At 43.5% G+C, this 21,781-nt stretch overlaps 2 protein-coding genes across 3 annotated transcripts in view; one reads left to right on the top strand and one right to left on the bottom strand.

Moving 5' to 3' along the window:
• LOC309714563 (uncharacterized protein) overlaps positions 1-21,781 on the top strand; it is a gene marked incomplete at its 3' end in the record, with an annotated part of 49,410 nt that overhangs the window by 9,874 nt on the left and 17,755 nt on the right. Inside the window, exon 4 of the mRNA XM_082547107.1 lies at positions 603-1,199. Within this exon, the coding sequence (XP_082403233.1) occupies positions 603-1,199 (597 nt within the window). The remainder of the gene's footprint in view (positions 1-602; positions 1,200-21,781) is intronic.
• The window catches only part of LOC309713810 (uncharacterized protein), a 34,929-nt gene continuing 21,798 nt past the window's right edge, over positions 8,651-21,781 (bottom strand). Inside the window, exons 2-4 of one of the 2 annotated variants that reach the window (XM_082545677.1) lie at positions 16,754-16,877; positions 11,828-12,421; positions 8,651-11,527 (exon numbers count right to left, since the gene is read on the bottom strand). In XM_082545677.1, the coding sequence (XP_082401803.1) occupies positions 11,117-11,527; positions 11,828-12,421; positions 16,754-16,771 (1,023 nt within the window). In that variant the 5' untranslated portion in view covers positions 16,772-16,877 and the 3' untranslated portion in view covers positions 8,651-11,116. Of the gene's footprint in view, positions 11,528-11,827; positions 12,422-16,753; positions 17,405-21,781 lie in introns of those variants that run through there. The other variant, XM_082545676.1, reaches the window with a different exon arrangement.

The raw sequence follows: 21,781 nt of genomic DNA, 5'->3' as shown, positions 1-21,781 counted from the left end.
GCAGAGAGTGGTTGGGATAAAAGACATGCTGTGGAAGTACATTATTATTATTATTATTATTATTATTATTATTATTATTATTATTGTTTTTATTGTTTTTATTATTCTGATTACTATTAATAATAATATTATTATTATTATTAATAGTAGTATTATTGTTGTTCGAACAGACTTAATATTGGTTTATCACTGCAAAAAAACACGTTCAAAGCACCACAACGGTAGCCCGGTATCAGGCAGTAAACACATTAAGTGTGTATATTTTCCCTTTTTTGTGTTTTTTTTTTTTTTTTTTTTGCTCATACAAATAAAATGCGATTAATATAGATTGAAAATGAATGGCACTTAATTGCCTTTAATCAAAAATTAATCCAATGTTTTCTACAGTGAAACGTTTGAACAGTCATTAATTATTTTTAACACCAGGTTGGATGTAATGTGTTCCTACTACCAGCAGGTGGGGATAAGAGACCTTTAAGGTGTTTGGTGCCACACTCCACCTTCAGGTTTAAAACGAGTGTTAATGGAGGGAGTTTGAAGGTTGAGTTTGTTCCACGACTGCATTTCACTCACTGCCTCTGTTTGTATCTCTGTCACTGCAGGACCAACATGGAGCGAGAAGTCAGCGCTCTCAGGAGGCCGACAAACCTCACAGAAGAAAGAGAGAGAAAAAACACACCTGTGACAAGTGTGGGAAGGATTTTACTTTGAAGGGTCATCTTAAACAGCATCAGGTCATCCACACTGGAAAGAGACCGTTCAGCTGTGACTTGTGTGGAAAGTCTTTTTCCTGGAAGAATGCTCTAAAACAACACCAACTCATCCACAGTGGAGTTAAACCGTACAGCTGTGATCAGTGTGGCAGAGCTTTTACTCAAAGTGGCCACTTACAGAGCCATCTAGTTACCCACTCTGGAATTAAGACATACAGCTGTGACATTTGCGGAAAAACCTTCAGTCGGATAGACAGCCGAAATACACACCTACGCATTCACACCAGACATGACGTGTACTGCTGTGATCAGTGTGGCAAAGAGTTTGCTAAACACACAAACTTACAACGCCACATGTTTACCCACACTGAGGAACGACCTTATAAATGTGACCTGTGTGAGAAGACTTTTAAATCTCCACATTACCTGAGAGAACACCAACAGATCCACACCAGAAAGAGACTCTCCAAGTGCAGTTACTGTGAGGTATGTATTTATATTGTTATCTTGTCATTTTAGCCTGACTGTTTGGAACAACTGTGCTCATTAAACTGTTAGCATGTTAGCAATTCTACTGCATGGAAAAGCAGCTCTGAGTGATTATTACGTCCCGTATTAATTACTGTAATTCCCTCCTATTTGGTCTCCCTAAAAGGTCCCTTCATAAACTCCAACTTCTTCAAAAATTCTGCAGCTCGGGTCATAACTTGCACTCTGTCAAGAGCTCATATTACCCCAGTTCTTCAGCACCTTTACTGGTTGCCCATAGAAGCCAGGATACATTTTAAAATGTTACTTCTTACATACAGGTGTATCCATAAATCTGCTCCTTCATATTTGTGTGACCTGCTCCATATCACCACTGTTTCCTGCCTTCTCAGATCATCATCTGCTATTCATCTTACTGTTCCGTCCTCACACCTTAGTACTATGGGGAACAGAGCTTTCAGTCGCTCTGCATTCAGTTATGATTTTAGTATTACTGTAGTATTATGGTGGTAGTATTGTAGTTATTGCAGCCCAATAAACTGAGTGTGTTAACTGAAACAGTAAAATGTAATTGGACGTCTGCAGAGATGCTCTTTATTTCAGGCGACGTTCAGGATAAAAATGTTGAAGGACTGACTTACACTGTCTTTGTGTCTTTGTTCAGAAGCAGAGTGACACAGATGGATCCAGTTCTCAACCCTGTCGTCACTGTGGTGGTGGGAAAGACTTTCATTGTGACGTGTGTGGAAAAACTTTCAGTTGGCAAGTCTCCCTAAAAAGACATCAACGTAGACACACTGGAGACAAACTGAAATACTGCAAAGAATGTGGGAGAAGCTTCACCACATCAAGTTACTTAAAACAACATGAACTGATTCACAGTGGGGTTAAAAAGCACCTCTGTGATCAGTGTGGGTCATCCTTCACCACTGCAGGTCACCTTAAAACACACAAACGAGTCCACACAGGAGAGAAACCATACAAGTGCAGACACTGTGAAAAAAGCTTCTCACGATCAGGTCATCGTAACCTTCATGAACGTACACACATGGAAGGAAACTACAGCTGTGACCAGTGTGGGTCATCCTTCACCACTGCAAGTCAACTTAAATCACACAAACGATCCCACGTTACTAATAAACTGTTTCACTGTTACCAATGTGCCAAAACATTCACTAAATTATCTGCTCTGTGCAAACATCAGCGTGATCACTCAGGGCTGAAATCACTCCCATCACTGGATCACAGTGAATCTGAAGAGACAGAAAGATCCTCTGGTTTCAGTGTCAGACTTAAAACCCTTGAGATCAGGCTCCACCGAGTTCAGATCGAATCTCCTGTAAAGATCTGATGAAAATGTTCCACTGGATGGATGGATGGATGTATAATTTCTTTTTCTGAAGGCTGCTCTCTTCCTGTTTCTGCAAGTGCTGACTGCACAGATGTAATATAGATCCATGTCACTGTTTGGAAGTATCAGAGAACTGCTGATGCTGTAAAGCTGCTGCTCAGTCTGGTGGGCTGTTGTGTTTTTGTTGGTGATGCTGGATGAAGGGCTGGTGGACCAGGTGAGCTCAGGTTGAGGGTAGATCCCGTCTGAGCTGCAGGTGATCCTTTGTCCTATTTGTTGGAGACACAGACTGGAGCTAGAAAAAATCTAAGAATAAAAAAAACAAAAGAAAAATATATTTCTAAACAAGTCAGAACACAGTTTTCCTTTTCTGTTTATTTCATGTTAACATGATTTAATTTAACAAAAATCATGTAAACATGGTGAATGGACTGCTGAGGACTGGGGCAAAGTCATTGTTGGGTTTAGATTTTATTATTGTCATTTGTATTAGGAAATATTTAACCATATATGCTTAGAGGTGTATAATCAATTGTGTAGTGATAGGATGCGTGATCTTTAGCAGGCTGCAAAGGCTTGGTGTGCATTCCAGGAATGCACACCTACATCCTGGGAGCATGGGAAGAGGTCGTACCTTGTTTTATTGTTTTACGGTAGGATTAATTCAATTCAATTCAATTTTATTTATATAGCGCCAAATCACAACAAAAGTCGCCTCAAGGCGCTTCATAGATACAGAGAAAAACCCAACAATCATATGACCCCCTATGAGCAAGCACTTTGGTGACAGTGGGAAGGAAAAACTCCCTTTTAACAGGAAGAAACCTCCGGCAGAACCAGGCTCAGGGAGGGGCGGCCATCTGCTGCGACCGGTTGGGGTGAGAGAAGGAAGACAGGATAAAGACATGCTGTGGAAGAGAGACAGAGGTTAATAACAGATATGATTCAATGCAGAGAGGTCTGTTAATACATAGTGAGTGAGAAAGGTGACTGGAAAGGAAAAACTCAATGCATCATGGGAATCCCCCGGCAGCCTACGTCTATTGCAGCATAACTAAGGGAAGATTCAGGGTCACCTGGTCCAGCCCTAACTATATGCTTTAGCAAAAAGGAAAGTTTTAAGCCTAATCTTAAAAGTAGAGATAGTGTCTGTCTCCTGAATCCAAACTGGAAGCTGGTTCCACAGAAGAGGGGCCTGAAAACTGAAGGCTCTCCCTCCCATTCTACTTTTAAATACTCTAGGAACAACAAGTAGGCCTGCAGAGCGAGAGCGAAGTGCTCTAATAGGGTGATATGGTACTACAAGGTCATTAAGATAAGATGGGGCCTGATTATTTAAGACCTTGTATGTGAGGAGCAGGATTTTGAATTCAATTCTGGATTTAACAGGAAGCCAATGAAGGGAAGCCAAAACAGGAGAAATATGCTCTCTCTTTCTAGTCCCTGTCAGTACTCTTGCTGCAGCATTTTGGATTAGTTGAAGGCTTTTCAGCGAGTTTTTTGGACATCCTGATAATAATGAATTACAGTAGTCCAGCCTGGAAGTAATAAATGCATGAACTAGTTTTTCAGCGTCACTCTGAGACAGGATATTTCTAATTTTAGAGATGTTGCGCAAATGGAAGAAAGCAGTCTTACATATTTGTTTAATATGTGCGTTGAAGGACATGTCCTGGTCAAAAATGACTCCAAGGTTCCTCACCGCGTTACTGGAGGCCAAGGTAATGCCATCCAGAGTAAGAATCTGGTTAGATACCATATTTCTAAGATTTTCAGGGCCGAGTACAATAACCTCAGTTTTATCTGAATTAAGAAGCAGAAAGTTAGCGGCCATCCAGGTCTTTATGTCTTTAAGACATTCCTGCAGTTTAACTAATTGGTGTGTGTCATCTGGCTTCATGGACAGATAGAGCTGGGTGTCATCAGCATAGCAGTGAAAATGTATGCTATGTCTTCTAATGATACTGCCTAAGGGAAGCATGTATAATGTAAACAGAATTGGTCCTAGCACTGAACCCTGTGGAACTCCATAATTAACCTCAGTGTGTGAAGAGGACTCTCCATTTACATGCACAAATTGGAGTCTATTAGATAGATATGATACAAACCACTGCAGCGCAGTACCTGTAATACCTACAGCATGTTCTAATCGCTCTAATAGGATATTATGGTCAACAGTATCGAACGCTGCACTGAGGTCTAGCAGGACAAGCACAGAGATGAGTCCACTGTCAGAGGCCATAAGAAGATAATTTGTAACCTTCACTAAAGCTGTTTCTGTGCTGTGCTGAGCTCTGAAACCTGACTGAAACTCTTCAAATAAACCATTCCTCTGCAGATGATCTGTTAGCTGTTTGACAACTACTCTTTCAAGGTTTTTGATATGAAAGGAAGGTTGGAGATTGGCCTATAATTAGCTAAGACTGCTGGGTCTAGAGATGGCTTTTTGAGTAAAGGTTTAACTACAGCCAGCTTGAAGGCCTGTGGTACATAGCCGATTATTAGAGATAGGTTGATCATATTTAAGATCGAAGAATTAATTAATGGCAGGACTTCTTTGAGCAGTTTTGTAGGAATGGGGTCTAAAAGACAGGTTGATGGTTTGGAGGAAGTAATTATTGAAGTTAACTCAGAAAGATCAATTGGAGAAAAAGAGTCTAACTTAACATCAATGGTACTAAGAGTAGCTGTAGATAATAATACATCTGTGGGATGATTATTGGTAATTTTTTCTCTAATGATAAAAATTTTATTTGTGAAGAAGTTCATGAAGTCATTACTAGTTAACGTTAAAGGGATGGTTGGCTCAAAAGAGCTCTGACTGTTTGTCAGCCTGGCTACAGTGCTGAAGAGAAACCTGGGGTTGTTCTTATTTTCTTCAATCAGTGATGAATAGTAAGATGTTCTGGCTTTGCGGAGGGCTTTCTTATAAAGCAGCAAACTATTTCTCCAGGCTAAATGATGATCCTCTAGATTTGTGACACGCCATTTCCTCTCCAGATTACGAGTCATCTGCTTTAGGGTACGTGTTTGAGAATTATACCACGGAGTCAGGTACTTCTGATTTGAGGCCTTAGTTTTCACTGGAGCTACAGTATCCAGAGTCGTACGTAGTGAGGAGGTGAAATTATTAACAAGATAATCGACCTCTGTTGGGGTAGCGTTCAGATAGCTGCTCTGCTCTATGTTGGTACAGGGCATTGGAGATGATAACAGTGGGTGGATTATATTCTTAAACTTAGTTACAGCACTTTCAGAAAGACATCTACTTTGATAAAGTCTACTCTTCACCGCTGTGTAATCAATTATTGTAAAAGTAAATGTTATCAGGAAATGATCAGACAGGAGAGAGTTTTCAGGAAACACTGTTAAATGTTCAGTTTCTATGCCATATGTTAAAACAAGATCTAGAGTGTGATTAAAGTGGTGGGTGGCTTCTTTTACATTTTGAGAGAAACCAATTGAGTCTAATAACAGATTAAATGCCATGTTGAGGCTGTCATTTTTAGCATCTACATGGATGTTAAAATCACCCACAATAATTATTTTATCTGAGCTCAGAACTAAATTAGATATAAAGCCTGAGAAATCAGACAGAAACTCTGTGTAAGGCCCAGTTGGACGATAGATGATAACAAGTAAGACTGGTTTCTGAGTTTCACAGCTGGGGTGGACAATGTTAAGCATCAGGCTTTCAAATGAATTAAAAGTCTGTCTTGGTCTTTCATTAATTAATAGGCTAGTGTGAAAAATTGCTGCCACACCGCCCCCTCGGCCTGTGCTTCGAGATTTCTGGTAGTTAGAATGACTCGGGGGTGTTGATTCATTTAAACTAACATAATCATCCTGCTGCAACCAGGTTTCTGTAAGGCAGAGTAAATCAATTTGTTGATCAATTATTAAGTCATGTACTAACAGGGACTCTGAGGAGAGAGATCTAATATTTAATAATCCACATTTCACTGTTTTACTCTTTGGTTCAGATGTGGATACTGTATTGTTCTTCCTTTGTGATTGTTTATGTTTAAGTTGTTTGTTGCTGGTTTTTAGTTTGTTTTTGTCTTTTTTGGAAGCTGACACAGTCTCTATGGAGATGGGTTTTTGGGGGGGTAGCAGGAGGAGAGAAGCTGCAGAGAGGCGTGTAAGACTGCAACTCTGCTTCCTGGTCCCAACTCTGGATAGTCATATTTTGGGGGGTTTAATAAATTTGTCCATATTTCTAGAAATGAGAGCTGCTCCATCCAAAGTGGGATGGATGCCGTCTCTCCTAACAAGACCAGGTTTCCTCCAGAAGGTTTGCCAATTATCTATGAAGCCCACATCGTTTCTGGGACACCACTCAGACAGCCAGCAATTTAAGGAGAACATGCGGCTAAACATGTCACTCCTGGTCTGATTGGGGAGGGGACCAGAGAAAACTACAGAGTCTGACATTGTTTTGGCAAAGTTGCACACCGATTCAATATTGATTTTAGTGACCTCCGATTGGCGTAACCGGGTGTCATTACTGCCGACGTGAATTATGATTTTACTGAATTTACGTTTACCCTTAGCCAGCAGTTTTAAATTTCCTTCAATGTCGCCTGCTCTGGCCCCTGGAAGACAATTGACTATGGTTGCCGGTGTCTCTAGCTTCACATGTCTGAAAACAGAATTGCCAATTACCAGAGTTTGACCCCCGGCGGGTGTGTCGCCGAGTGGGGAAAAACGGTAAGACACATGAACGGGTTGGTGGTGTACCTGGGGCTTCTGTTTAGGACTATGCTTCCTCCTCACCGTGACCCAGCCTCCCTGTTTCCCCAGCTGCTTGGGGTCTGCCGGGGAACAGCTAGCGGGGCCTACGCTATCTTCGGCTGCACCAGCTACAGGGGCCTGGCTAGCTACGGGTGAATGAAGGGTGCGAAGCCGAGTCTCCAATTCAGTAATCCTGAATTAACGTAGCTATGTCAGTTTTAGTCTAAGTGCTTTTTTACATATAGATGAACTGTTGGATTTTCCAGACGAGCAGGTTAAGGGAAGTCGTTTATGGGGTCACACTCTGACCCCACACACACACACACACACACACACACACACACAGTATTCTTTGTTCACATGTATACCTATGTAAGATGTTGTATGTTAATGACCCTATGCATATTCATGTGACCACAATAAAATGAGTGCTATGGGGACCCTGGCTGAGAGTCTGACGGAGGTCAAGTGGTGGAACGACACTTGGCTCCAGGCAGGTCTCCCTCATGCATGAGTAACACGAAGAACTTTGGTGCCTTGTGTCTTGCTTTTTGCTGTGTAGCAAGTTGTCCTTAACGTTCCAGCGAATAGGTTTATGCTGCAAACCTATCAGTCATATTCTCAGCTGAAGCCTCTTTCCGATTGTTTGAAGCATCTGGGAAAAAGGCTTGTGCAGAGAAGAAAAGGTGAGCGCTACCATCAGTCCTGTGTCATGCCAACAGTAAAGCATCCTGAGACCATTTATGTGTGGGGTTGCTTCTCATCCAAGGGAGTCTGCTCACAATTTTGCCCCAAAACACAGCCATGAATAAAGAATGGTACCAAAACACCCTGCAACAGAGCTACAGATTAAAAATGCACTTGACTTATACTGACATGTATACACTATACATACACTGGAGTGGTTATATAATGGAATCACTGTGATAAGCATCTAACCTACATGTTTAAAATCACAAGACCCGCATATTTACGTCAAATATTATCTACAATTATATTAATGAAGTTTTTGCCACCTGGGATTGTTTTTTCTCGCCTCAGCTGCCAGAAGGCAAGAAGAACTGTATTTTCTTCCTGTTGATATAATTCTGTGTATTAAACTCTGTTCCAAGAATTTTAATCTTTTCCAGAGGATCTTTTTGAGTGCTTTGATTTTGCTGAATCTAAAACAGCTCGATCTCCACATCGTTGGCGGAATAAGTGCGACCTGTGGGAGGTACCTATTGAAATTGGTACCTACCTGGATTATTGAGCACGCATCAAGACATTATTTTATTAATATCTTTAAAATGATAGCAGCACAAACGTAGCACAAATGTTTGACATCATTTTTATAGATTTGGGTAATGTGGGGGGGCTGGTTGACCTTTTGACCTTTACATTTTTGTTAATATCCTGTAAAACAGAGACAGCACAAACGTAGCACAGTTGATTGACACCAGTTTTGTTTGTTTCCATTATTGTGGGGGGACTGGTTGACCTCTGATGACCTCTAGAAATTTTCCTGAATATCTTTAAAATGATAGCAGCACAAATGAAAATTTTTGCAGCATAAACCAGCACAAACGTTTGATACCACTTTTGTTGGATTTGAAGAAGGTGGGGGGGCCAACTTCACTCACATTTAAGGAACCTAGGATCTAATGCCAAAAGGACAAACTATAAACAAAAGAAAACACAGAGCGATGTGTGATCCAGGACTGTTTTTTATAAAATCAAGTTTTTAAATTGTTTTTAGGTGCTACTGTTACGTGTTTGATTCTATTTTGATATAACATTAAACCCTTGTGAACTGAATATGCCTACGGCTCCACCCTCGCTCTGGAGGGGGGAGAAGCAGAGAGTGCTTGCTGGTGCTGTCCTTACGTGACGAAACTATTGAGGAAAAAACGCCGTGTATATCTTGTTTATCATGACTCTGGTTTTACGTGGCCTATAAACACAATTTAAAAACTGGTATATACCACCTTGTTGCTTCGTCTTTAATTGGTCATGGGATTGGCTTACCACGACTACTTTATTCTTCCTCAGTCAAACAGCTCCAGGTGTTGTGCTAGACAGTGATCGTGATTACCGTTCGCGGGAGCGCCCAGCTGCTTAAAGCTGTAGCGTCCAGATTACTTACGTAGTCAGCTACTTCCGTGCAACTGATATAAGATGCAGTAAGCTGAACACAGCTTCAACCCTCTGTTTGTTGAAAAATAGTGACGGACCGCGTTTCCTTGCTAGTAACTGTAACGGCATTGTAACGATAGGAATAGTAAGTAGTTCGATTACTCGTTACTGAAAGAAGTAACGCCGTTATTCCCATCACTGATCCTCACCAGCTGCATCACTGTGTGGTATGACTCCTGCACTGGGTCCTGCAGGAAAAAAATGACAACGGGTAGTGAGAGCAGCAGAGAGGATTGTGGGGACCTCTCTTGCCTCCCTCTCTAGGAGATCTACTGCGCCTGCCTCATCCGGAAGGTCCTCTTCATTACAGGTGACTCTCTTCATCCCTTAAACAGCTTCTTCAGTTTGCTGCCATCAGGAAGGATACTGAAGAGCCTCCGGGCCAGAACCCGCAGACTGAGAGACAGCTTCGTCCATCAGGCTGTCAGGATGCTGACCATCTCTGAATCGAGAAGGGGGGCCCAAGGGTACATCTTTCGCCATCTTACAATGCTGTGATTGCAGCCATTCCCCAACTCTCGGTGAATGGTACTCATGGCCATTTGAGAATCTGTGTCTTTGATTAGTAGTCGTTGATAAATGGTCATAAGAATTTGCATACTAACAATCATGGAACTAACCCCCCAGCCCATTGTTCATTCAGTGGTGCTAGTTTCCTTCGCTGTGCAAATGTACTGTTTATAAGGTTGGGGAAACCTGCAGTCAGCTGAGACTGAAGTCACTTGGATGACTGACAAAGCGTTTCTCCCACTGAAAATGTCCAGGTGAACAGAATCAACTTTTGGAATTTACTTACCTGGATGATTGAGCACACATAAAGACATTATTTTATTAATATTTTTGAAATGATAGCAGCACGAACGACAATTTTTGCAGCACAAACCAGCACAAACGTAGCACAATTGATTGACACCGGTTTTGTTTGATTCCATTAATGTGGGGGGGCTGGTTGACCTCTGATGACCTCTAGAATTTTTTATTAATATCTTTAAAACGATAGCAGCACAAACGAAAATCTTTGCAGCACAAACGTTTGATAACACTTGTTGGATTTGAAGAAGGTGGGGGGGCCAACTTCACTCACATGAATAGGGAGGATGGAGTAGGTTGAAGTTTATTAGATTGATCAGTTTTGCTGAACTCTGAAATATTTTGGGTGCAGTGTATTTTTTGCATACAGGTATAACAATAATAATTACTGTTTTTTTTAACTTCAGTATGAAGTTATACAAAAAGCAGCAAGATATTTAAAAAACAGTTTTATTGATTAAAAAGCAGATATCCAAATTTATGATATCGGTATCGCACATAAAAAAGTGGTCGACCCCTCAGGGTTAAAATGTAACTAGGTGGATATTTTCATTGACATCATGTGTTTACATCACATAAGGTTTCTCCTCAGTGTGGGTAAACATGTGTTGCTGCAAGCTCGAGTCTGTTGTAAACTGTTTGCCACAGCAGTACACAAGATGTCTGGTGTGAATGCGTAGGTGTCTATTTCGGCTCTCTATGTGGCTGTATCACACTGATGTTTGCACAGAGCAGACAATGACGTGAATGTTTGGGCACATTGGTAACAGTGAAACAGTTTATTAGTAACGTGGGATCGTTTGTGTTTGGAGTATGAACTGAGATTCCTGAAGCTCTTGCCACACTAGTCACAGCTGTAGTTTCCTTCCATGTGTGTACGTTCATGATTGTTACAATTACCTGAATGTGAGAAGCTTTTGTCACAGTGTCTGCACTTGTATGGTTTCTCTCCTGTGTGGACTCGTTTGTGTGTTTTAAGCTCCAATGCAGAGATGAAAGATGACCCACACTGATCACAGAGGTGCTTTTTAACCCCACTGTGAATGAGTTCATGGCATTTTAATCTACTTGATGTGGTGAAGCTTCTCCCACATTCTTTACAGTTTTTCAGTTTGTCTCCAGTGTGTTTACGCTGATGTACTTTTAGATTGTCTTTTCGACTGAAAGTTTTTCCACAAAGATCACAACGAAAGTCTTTCCCACCACCACAGTGACGACAGGGTTGAGAACTGGATCCATCTGTGTCTCTCTGCTTCTAAACAAAGACACAAAGACAGTGTAAGTCAGTCCTTCAACATAAATAAAGAGCATCTCTGCAGACGTCCAATTACATTTTACTGTTTCAGTTAACACATTTTACTGGGCTGCAATAACTACAATACTACCACCATAATACTACAGTAATACTAAAATCATAACTGAAATGAAAATCTGAATAATCACTCAGAGCTGCTTTTCCATGCAGTAGAATTGCTAACATGCTAACACAGTTTAATGAGCAGAGTTGTTCCAAACAGTCAGGCTAAAATGACAAGATAACAATATAAATACATACCTCACAGTAACTGCACTTGTAGAGTCTCTTTCTGGTGTGGATCTGTTGGTGCCTCAGGTAACGTGGAGCTTTAAAAGTCTTCTCACACAGGTCACATTTATAAGGTTTCTCCTCAGTGTGGGTAAACATGTGTTGTTGCAAGCTTGAGTCTGTTGTAAACTGTTTGCCACACTGATCACAGCAGTACACAACATGTCTGGTGTGAATGCGTAGGTGTGTATTTCGGCTCTCTATGTGGCTGAAAGTTTTTCCACAAATGTCACAGCTGTATGCCTTAATTCCAGAGTGGGTAATTAGATGCCTCTGTAAGCTGCTACTGTGAGTAAAAGCTCTGCCACACTGATCACAGCTGTACGCTTTAACTCCACTGTGGATGAGTTGGTGTTTTTTTAGGTAACCCTTCCAGGAAAAAGACTTTCCACACAAGTCACAGCTGAACGGTCTCTTTCCAGTGTGGATGACCTGATGCTGTTTTAGGAATGCCTTAAAAGTAAAATCCTTCCCACACTCGTCACAGGTGTGTTTTTTCTCTCCCTTTCTTCTGTGAGGTTTGTCGGCCTCCTGAGAGCGCTGACTTCTCGCTCCATGTTGGTCCTGCAGTGACAGAGATACAAACAGAGGCAGTGAGTGAAATGCAGTCGTGGAACAAACTCAACCTTCAAACTCCCTCCATTAACACTAGTTTTAAACCTGAAGGTGGAGTGTGGCACCAAACACCTTAAAGGTCTCTTATCCCCACCTGCTGGTAGTTCTGACACATTACATCCAACCCGGTGTTAAAAATAATTCATGACTGTTTAAACTCTAAGATCATGCCCATCCCTCCTGCTGTACACAGTTATTAATGCTAGCATGCTAACACACTCAGAAAAGTAATAAATGTTTACCAAGTCTATACTTTTTTATGTTTCCTGTTTCCTATTATATATTTCTATCATTTTGTCATTTTTCAATATTAATAATTACAATGTAACATTTAAAAGTTGATTCAGTGAAGGAAAATATTTTACTTTTGCTCCCTACATTAGAAAAAGAAAATCGTATTTTGTACTCCTTACATTTACAAAACAGATGTGTTACTTTTAAGGCATCTGAGGGCTTTATTTCATCACTGCAGGCATCAAACATCAAACCAACTTGAGAAACGGGAAAAGTAACACATGAAAGACAATCCTGATCGTGTACTAATCACCAGAGTATGAAACATACACTCAACAAAAATATAAACGCAACACCTTTGTTACTGCTCCCATTCCCCATGGGATGGACGTAGAGACCTAAAATTCATTCCAGATACACAATATAACCATCCCTCCCAAACAGTGGTCACAAATCAGTCCAAATGTGTGGTAGTGGGCACATCTGCCATATTGAGATAATCCATCCCACCTCACAGGTGTGCCACATCAGGATGCTGATCTGACAAAAGGCCACCCTGGAATGTGCAGTTTTTTGCGCTAATGGGGGTCTGGGGACCCAGAACCGGTCAGTATCTGGTGTGACCACCATTTGCCTCATGCAGTGCAACACATCGTCACATGGAGTCTATCAGATTGTCAATTGTGGCCTGTGGAATGTTGGTCCACTCCACTTCAATGGCTGTGCGAGGTTGTTGGATATTCGTGGGAACTGGTACACGCTGTCGTATACGCCGGTCAAGCACATCCCGAACATGCTCAATGGGTGACATGTCCGGTGAGTATGCTGGCCATGCAAGAACTGGGACATTCTCAGCTGCCATCTGCCCTGAACAATGTGAACCATGATTCATCCGTGAAGCGCACACCTCTCCAACGTGCCAGACGCCATCGAATGTGAGCATTTGCCCACACAAGTCTGTTACGGCGACGAGCTGGAGTCAGGTCAAGACCCCGATGAGGACGACGGGCATGCAGTTGAGCGTCCCTGAGACGGTTTCTGACAGTTTGTGCAGAAATTGTTTGGTTGTGCAAACCAATTGTTCCAGCAGCTGTCTGGGTGGCTGGTCTCAGACGATCTTGGAGGTGAACCTGCTGGATGTGGAGGTCCTGGGCTGGTGTGGTTACACGAGGTCTGCGGTTGTGAGGCCGGTTGGATGTGCTGCCATATTCTCTGAAACGCCTGTGGAGACGGCTTATGGTTGAGAAATGAACATTCAATGCACGAGCGACAGATCTGGTTGACATTCCTGCTGTCAGCATGCCAATTGCACGCTCCCTCATTGCTTGTGGCATCTGTGGCATTTTGCTGTGAGACAAAACTGCACATTCCAGGGTGGCCTTTTGTTGTGGGCAGTCTGAGGTACACCTGTGCACTACTCATGATGTCAGATCAGCATCCTGATGTGGCACACCTGTGAGGTGGGATGGATTATCTCAATATAGCAGATGTGCCCACTACCACACATTTGGACTGATTTGTGACCACTGTTTGGGAGGGATGGTTATATTGTGTATCTGGAATGAATTTTAGGTCTCTACGTCCATCCCATGGGGAATGGGAGCAGTAACAAAGGTGTTGCGTTTATATTTTTGTTGAGTGTAAAAAGAGATGAAAGAGGCAAAACTGTGAGTCATAGTCAGGAGTTAAAGTGAGACGTTGTTCTTCCTTCTTTTTTGCACAGCACCTGAACAAACAGGTAATTTCAAATGCCGTTTCTATCAACAAACATCAGCAAACACACAAACTGTTTGTGTGCAGTTTGTCTCACAGTGTGTTGCTGGCTAAAGGTCCAGCTGCTGCACATCACAGGGAGAGAAAAGAAATAGAGCTAACTTCACTCAGAGATGGAGAAAGATAAGACACACAGGACAGGAGAGGAAGAAGAGAGGTTAGATTTAAAGGGAAGGACTGCTCAGTGGGATTTGATCAACTGGAGATTAAAGCTTACATGTAAGTCCTCATGTGTTGACATCAGATATTGGGTCTGTACATGTGACATTATGTTTTTTCAGGTTGTGAAAGATGCTGCAAAACAATCTGAGGCAGATTAACTGTGTTATTTAAAGACTGCATGAAGATCCTCTGCAGGTTAGTGCAGGATAAACAGGTTCGTTTGCTGAACTGTGATGGATTTAAAGTAAAGAACAGTGTGTGACTGGTGCACAGTGACTGTGGTGCTCATGTCACAGTTAGATTACATCAAGTGTAGCAGAGATTCATTTAAACTGAAGCTCATGATGCTGACATTCATTCACTGAGTTCCACCTTCATACCAACAGTATAGTGTCTAATATAAAGACAGTGTACTGTCAGTGTAGAGGATAGAAACCAGCCAGGACAGCTCATGAAACATCTGCTGACATCTGGTTGAATTCAGTTGTGTACATCCACAGAGAGCAGCAGGTCAGCTGATCACAGCCTGTACTTTAAGAAAATCTACTGGAGCTCTCAACAGAAATTATTGTGAGCTGTGATTCTTTTCCCCACGCTGAGCCACTACAGCTGATTTTAGGGTTCCCACCTGCTCAATCCCACTTTAACCTCTTCCCTGCTCATGTTCCTGTTTAGAGGCAAAGTCACCCTCTACAGTGTAGGTAACAGAAAATACACACATGTTTCATTTTCCTTCATTTTCTACTTAACTGATTCAAACAGAGAACCTTTATTAGAAATAAATAGTTTGTATTTCATCTACTAATATTATTTTATTATTACATTAATATAGTACAACATTCACTTAGTTTTGGATAAAAACGTTCTTCAAGGAGCTACTTTTACTACTGTTCCTCAGCCCTCAGCCTTAACACTGGCTCTCCACAAGGCTGTGTACTGAGTCCCCTACTGTACACTCTGTACACTCATGACTGTGTTAGTTCCCACCCAGACAACGCAGTCATCAAGACTGCAGATGATACCACTGTGGTGGGGCTCATCAGAGCTGAAGTTCAGAGGCTGTCAGATTGGTGTGTAGATAACAACCTGGACCTCAATACCACCAAGACAAAAGAACTGGTAGTTGATTTCAGAAGGAGGAAGACTGAGCTGCAGCCTGTCAGCATCAACGGGGAGTGTGTGGAAAGGGTCTCCAGTTTCAAGTTTCTGGGTGTGCACGTAGACACAGACCTCCAATGGAGCTCTAACATCTCTGCAGTTTTAAAGAAGGCCCAACAGCGTCTCCACTTTCTGAGAATCCTCAGAAAAATGGACCCGAAGAAGGAGCTGCTGACCGTCTTCTACCGCTGCTCCATTGAAAGTGTGCTGACATATTGCATCGGTGTGTGGTTCTCCAGCTGCACCACAGCACAGAGAAAGGCACTCCAGAGGGTCATCAATATGGCCCAAAAAATCATTGGACATCCTCTTCCCTCCCTGAAGGACCTGTACAGCACTCGCATCTCAAGAGGGCACGCAGCATCCTACGGGACGGTACACACCCAGGACACCGGCTGTTGAAGCTGCTACCATCTGGCAGGAGGTTCAGGCTGCTGAGGTCCCGAACAAATGGACCCAAGGACAGCTTTTACAACAGGGCAATAGCCCTAAACAGCGCTAACAGCTGACCTGACTGACTACCTACCTGGACTTTTTTTTTTATTTGGAGGGGGGGTTAACACGGTAAAATCAGTATCATATATATTATTATATTTATAACAAGGTGCAATAATAACAGTGTGCAATACAAATACACTTGTTCTTCTTTATTATACTGTGTTGTGTTGTTTGTGTTGCGTTGTGATGTGTCAAATCTTGTCGTGTTGTGTTACATGTAGTGCAGATGTAGGACAGTTTTCCAATTTCATTGTACTATTGTACTATGTATGACTGTGCAATGACAGTAAAGAGTTAACTTAATAATAAAGAATAACAATTGCTTGTGACTTCTTAATGTTTGTAAACACAATTTAAAAATATATAATAATATACAACACAGTCATATAACCGGTTGGGAGGATGAGAGTTTTAGACGTGACTGATTATTTGGTGAAACTGTGATATTTTCCTCACCTCCTGTGTTGAGCTCATTGTTTCCTCTGTAGTGACTCAGCTGAGTCCAGATGGCTGAAAATGTTCTTCTGCTGCTCCGTCAGACTCTTCTCCTCCTGCTGATCAGCTGGGACACAAAACAGATCTTTGTTAGGCTCCACACTGCACTGAAGAGTCAAAGTGTCTCATATGTTCATCTGACAACACAAAGTACAAATTTCACTCTGATTGCTTGTAGAAATCTTGTGAGACGTGTTGTGCTGCAAAGTGAGGAAACTCTCTCACTCACTTATACTTCAGGAGGAACTTTGTGACATTGGCTCTAATATTCTAAGCAGCCCTTTACTATGACAGGGCCAGAAAGTCCTATTTGAAGGTTTGGGAGAAGGACCATGTTAAAGGTGGATTGGGGTTTATACACTTTGTTATGATACAGGTAAGGCTGTAAGAGCCTGAGAAGGTGTCCTGAATGAACCTCTAAAACCAGTTTTCAGCTAACGACTCTGCTTCAGTCTGGAAAACAGCAACTACAAGTTTAAAGACTCCATCAACAATTCACACCCAGCAACAGCCTGAACAGCTCCTCCTGTGGTTTCCACAAACAGGGACAGACCTGTTACTCCCCCACCCCACACTTTCAACTCCTTCAGCCCCCCAGTCCCACCACCTCCACCATTCCCCAAACTTTGATTCTGTTCATCTGGACGTAGCTTTTTGTGGGAGAAACATTTCGTCACTCATCCAAGTGACTTCTTCAGTTTCAGCTGACTGCAGGTTTCCCCAATCTTCAACAGAGCATTTACATAATGACTGAAACGAGCACCACTGAAGGAACAATGGGCTGGGAGGTCAGTTATTGAGCATTAATATGCAAATTCTCATGAACACTGAACAACAACCACTGATCAAAGCTCATTGATCAAATGCTGTGATTGCAGCGACTCCCCAACTCTCTGAATGGTACTCATGGCCATTGATCAGCGGTCTTTGATTAATGAGCTTTGATCAGTGGTTTCAGTGGTTTCCTTCCTGCTTTGACTGCAGCTGTGTTTGACACAGGAAGACATTATTACATTCAACACTCTCCTGCACATTAACCACCACAATATATTTTTATTCTCTGTGCTTTCAAATATGAACACTGTTTACTTTCATCTGTTTCATTAGTTTTTGTTAACATCTTCCTGTGCATCACTTTACAGCAGCCAGACTCATTAAAATGAGAATTTGTAGGAGTTCACTTCCTCTCATGTGTTCATCCACAGCAGCTGGACAATAAAGTTTATTGTGACCCTGATACTGCAGCAGATCGCTCTCATCCATTTCCTGTTATCACTTCAAATAGAAACGAGGCTGTAGAGGTTTGGTGCAGGCAGAAAAACAGCTGCAGGGACAATGAAAAGACTTTTCTGCTCCAACTTCTCCCAGCATGCTGAGCTAATGATTAGTTGGTGTTTTTCTCCAAACACTCTCTCACTCTTCTCTCAACGTGTTCACAATAAACTGAGAACAGACACCGAGGAGAGCAGCAGAAGACCTCATTCAGGAGCTAAACTCAACATGAACTGAACTCACAGTAAAGTTAGCTCGGTGCTTACCTTTAGATGAGCCCACAAACCGAGAGAAACTCCGCGATGAAGCTGCAACTCTTTCCAAACACAGGAAACAGATCAGGGAGCAGAGACCCACGTGGTTCACACTGATCTCAGCTACGATCCAGGAGACAAGGGTGGGCAGATCGATGCAGATATCGATCCAAACGTTGGTATTACTTTATTCTCTTTGAATGGAAAAGCAGCTCTCTGTGCAAACACCTCCTCTCATGGAGCATTCTTACTTTGTTCCACCCAATGACTGTAGAAAACATGGACGACGCGACAGCGCCTTCTTCTTTACAAACAGCAAAATGGTGCATTACCGCCACCAACTGGTGTGGAATGTGACAAAATAAAATAAAATATTCAAATTCTCCCGAATTCTTCCCCTGGAGCACCTTCCTTGGAGGGCTCAACCCGGGGTTGTGGTCATGGCCTATTTAGGGCTCTGTTGGCTCTTAGGTGACAGTTTCCTCGTGGCTGCGTGCAGCAGGGCTAGGGGAGGGTCTGTGCTGACGGATGTGGGTTACTGACCTGGTAGCCTGGCTGACCCTGGTTGGGTCCTGGACGGGCGTTGGGTTCTGGGGGTGCTCCGTCTCTGGGCTGGGGCCCTTGGGTCTCAGCCTGGGCATCGATTGTCTTGTGTAGTCTGGAAGATGAGTGGATGACGAGTTGGGTGCAGTTTTTTCTGTGGTGGGGTCAGGTGGGCTGTCCCGGGCTCTGTGGGGCCAGGCGGCGCTGTTGAACTGGGCCCCGGTCCGGATGGGCCTGGGGCCCCTTTCCCTGGTGGGTTGCAGAGTATGGGGGTGCCTACTGGGGTCAGCGGGGGAGCTGGCCCCAGGGAGGGGTCACTTGCCCCTCCCTTCCTTCCCTCCCCATACCCAGCTGCCTCCCTCTTCCCGCTCCACCACAATCACCCACACATGCAGGGCCTTGGGGTAAAGGTGTGTCACCAGGGTGCAGGGGAGGCATCCCCCCCTCTGTCCCCTTCTGGCTGCCTGTGCCTCAATTTTATCCCACAACTTAGACATTCACATTGTTCACACTCTCATAACACATACATATAGGGCTTTGGAGTTGACGTCACGCCGCAATGCATTGTGGGAGCGCAGCTCCATTTTCGGGGTCTACGAATCAAAGCAAACACACTGTGTTGGAACGACGACGACAAGAAACATGCTTAAAAGCAGCTCAAAAGAAAACGGACGGTATAGAGACCGATTGCGTCCAGAGGCGAAGCAGCGGTACTTGAAAAAAATAGAGTGCATCGCAAATCTGGACCCATATGAAATACGGCAGTGGAGTAAAGACCCAGACGACTTACCGCCACTGTCCTACCCCGATATCTTCACGTATCTTGTTTGTGGAGTAAGCGCTTACACAGCCAACCAGTTTTGTAATTACAAGTCACTGGAGGCGCACATCCAATTTACAAATGGCTGGGTGCAAGATTTGGCTATTTTCAAGCCGCCAAACTCTGAGTACGTCGTCAAAGTAAGTCAGCTGGAGTGCATCGAGTGAAATAGCCATTGTCCACCCCCCACCACAATTAATGTTATACATTTATCATTGAACTGCTAAAATATCGTTATCATATTATATGCCCGTAATTGTAAAGTACATGCAAATTAACACATTGATAATCGGGCAAATTATTAACGCCAATTTGTGTCCTTCCTGTCTCATTTCATTTATTGTCTTTACATCAACCAATCAAGTCACTCCATTCGATGTTTGATCGCAATTTCTATAACTTCCGAGACCACCAACGATGATATTATTCAGCTATAAAGTGTGATGTGAACATATTTAGAACTTACCGGAATGAAAATGTCTTGAGCACACCAACTGATATCTGGAGACGTAACAGAACTTGATATCAGCTCGTCTCACGGCTGCTATCCAGGCTAGACGCCTTCGTTTGGTAATATCCGATACATGAGCTCCTTCATGTTGCTTCCAGGTTGGGAAAGCATAAAAAGACAATCCAACCTTATTCCCGTGCCGGTCGTAAGATCGAACATTGCAGCCGACAACACAGCAAGTACGAAACATGGCTATGCTTTCGCTCCTTACTTAGACCCCCAAAATGGCGGATCGGGCCAAAATCCTTTCCACGCCCACCCCTGTGACATCACGCTCCAAAGCCCTATAGGATCTTTGGGGTGGGCACGCTACACGGACTCCAAAAGACCATCGGGGTGTACACCTCACCCCTGGCGTCGTTGCCCACCTCTCAATTTTAAATACACGTAGACATTGAGGGCTAGCAGGAAGGGCTACGTGCTTACCTGCTGCTCTCTGGCAGGTAGCTCCAAGCCCTCCTGGGTTTTAAATGCACCTTAGAACACACATGCATCAACACTACAATGAGCGGGTGGAGGGAGGTTTGGAGTCTTCTCACACCCCCATTCTCTGCGGCCTGCTGGAGCGGGGGGGCTAGGAGGAGGAGTTGGCCGTCCGACTGGGGTCTGGAATGTGGGGTCTCCCTGCTGCTGCGGCGGTCTGCTTCTCCCCACCGCAGGGAAACACCACCTGGGTCTGGGTGCATTTTCCCCCTCCAGGGGGACCTGGGGCTTAGAGCACGCTTGGGGAGTGTGATCGTGTGTACAGCGTCTCTTTATGTCTGTCTCCACATTGGTTGAGTGTGGAGTAAGTGCATATGAGAACATGAGGGTGGAAATGGATGTTTGTATCTGTGTGTGCCTGTATGTCTGTGTCTATATGTCAGGTTGGGTATCAGACGTCACCTCTTTAGGGACATCTCAGGCCCTCTAAGGTTTGGAGGCCTATCTCCCCCCACCACTTCCGCTGCCAGTGGCGGACGCCCTCAGACTTCAGTACGTTGGTGGTTTTTTGTGTCTGGGGATGGGCGTCCAGGTACACACTGGCTCACTCCTTGGTGGATGCTTATCGGGGCCACTTCGGGGGTGGGGTGCCCTCGGCCTCTCGGCCTGGGGCTCGTTCACTCTGGCACAGCTGGCTGCCGGCGGAGCTCACGGACACGTCACTGCAACCCCCCTGGCTTCTGCTCCGCGGCTGCTGAGTGAACCCTCATCTGGGACTCTCCTCAGCTCTTTCTGGGACAGTGGCGCGGCTGCCCCTCTGTTGGTCTTCCTTGGTCTCTTGTGTTCTGGAGGCCTCTGGATGTCTGGAGTTTGATCTCCTCCATACCTGCTTCATGCCCTGGAGGACGGGGCTGTTGCTCCCCACACCCTCTAGCAGATCATTACATGAAGGAACCTTTTAAATACAAGCACGCTCATGCTCACAGGTGTACACACGGGTGCTCACACACACAAACTACACCCTTTCTTGGCTCCTCAAAGTACACTGTGCGCTGTCGATCTTATGCGCTGCACAATAATGTTTAATATTTAGTATTTACTGTTATATTCCCATAGATCATCATGATGATCGTCACTGATCCTTTTCCCCACCTTGATATTAAATT

The sequence above is a fragment of the Aulonocara stuartgranti genome (genome assembly GCF_965226115.1).
Source record: "Aulonocara stuartgranti genome assembly, chromosome: 9".
In the NCBI taxonomy this organism is placed as follows: Eukaryota; Metazoa; Chordata; class Actinopteri; order Cichliformes; family Cichlidae; genus Aulonocara; species Aulonocara stuartgranti.
Note: the sequence above shows the minus strand (reverse complement) of the source record. Positions and strands in the feature narration are given on the sequence as shown.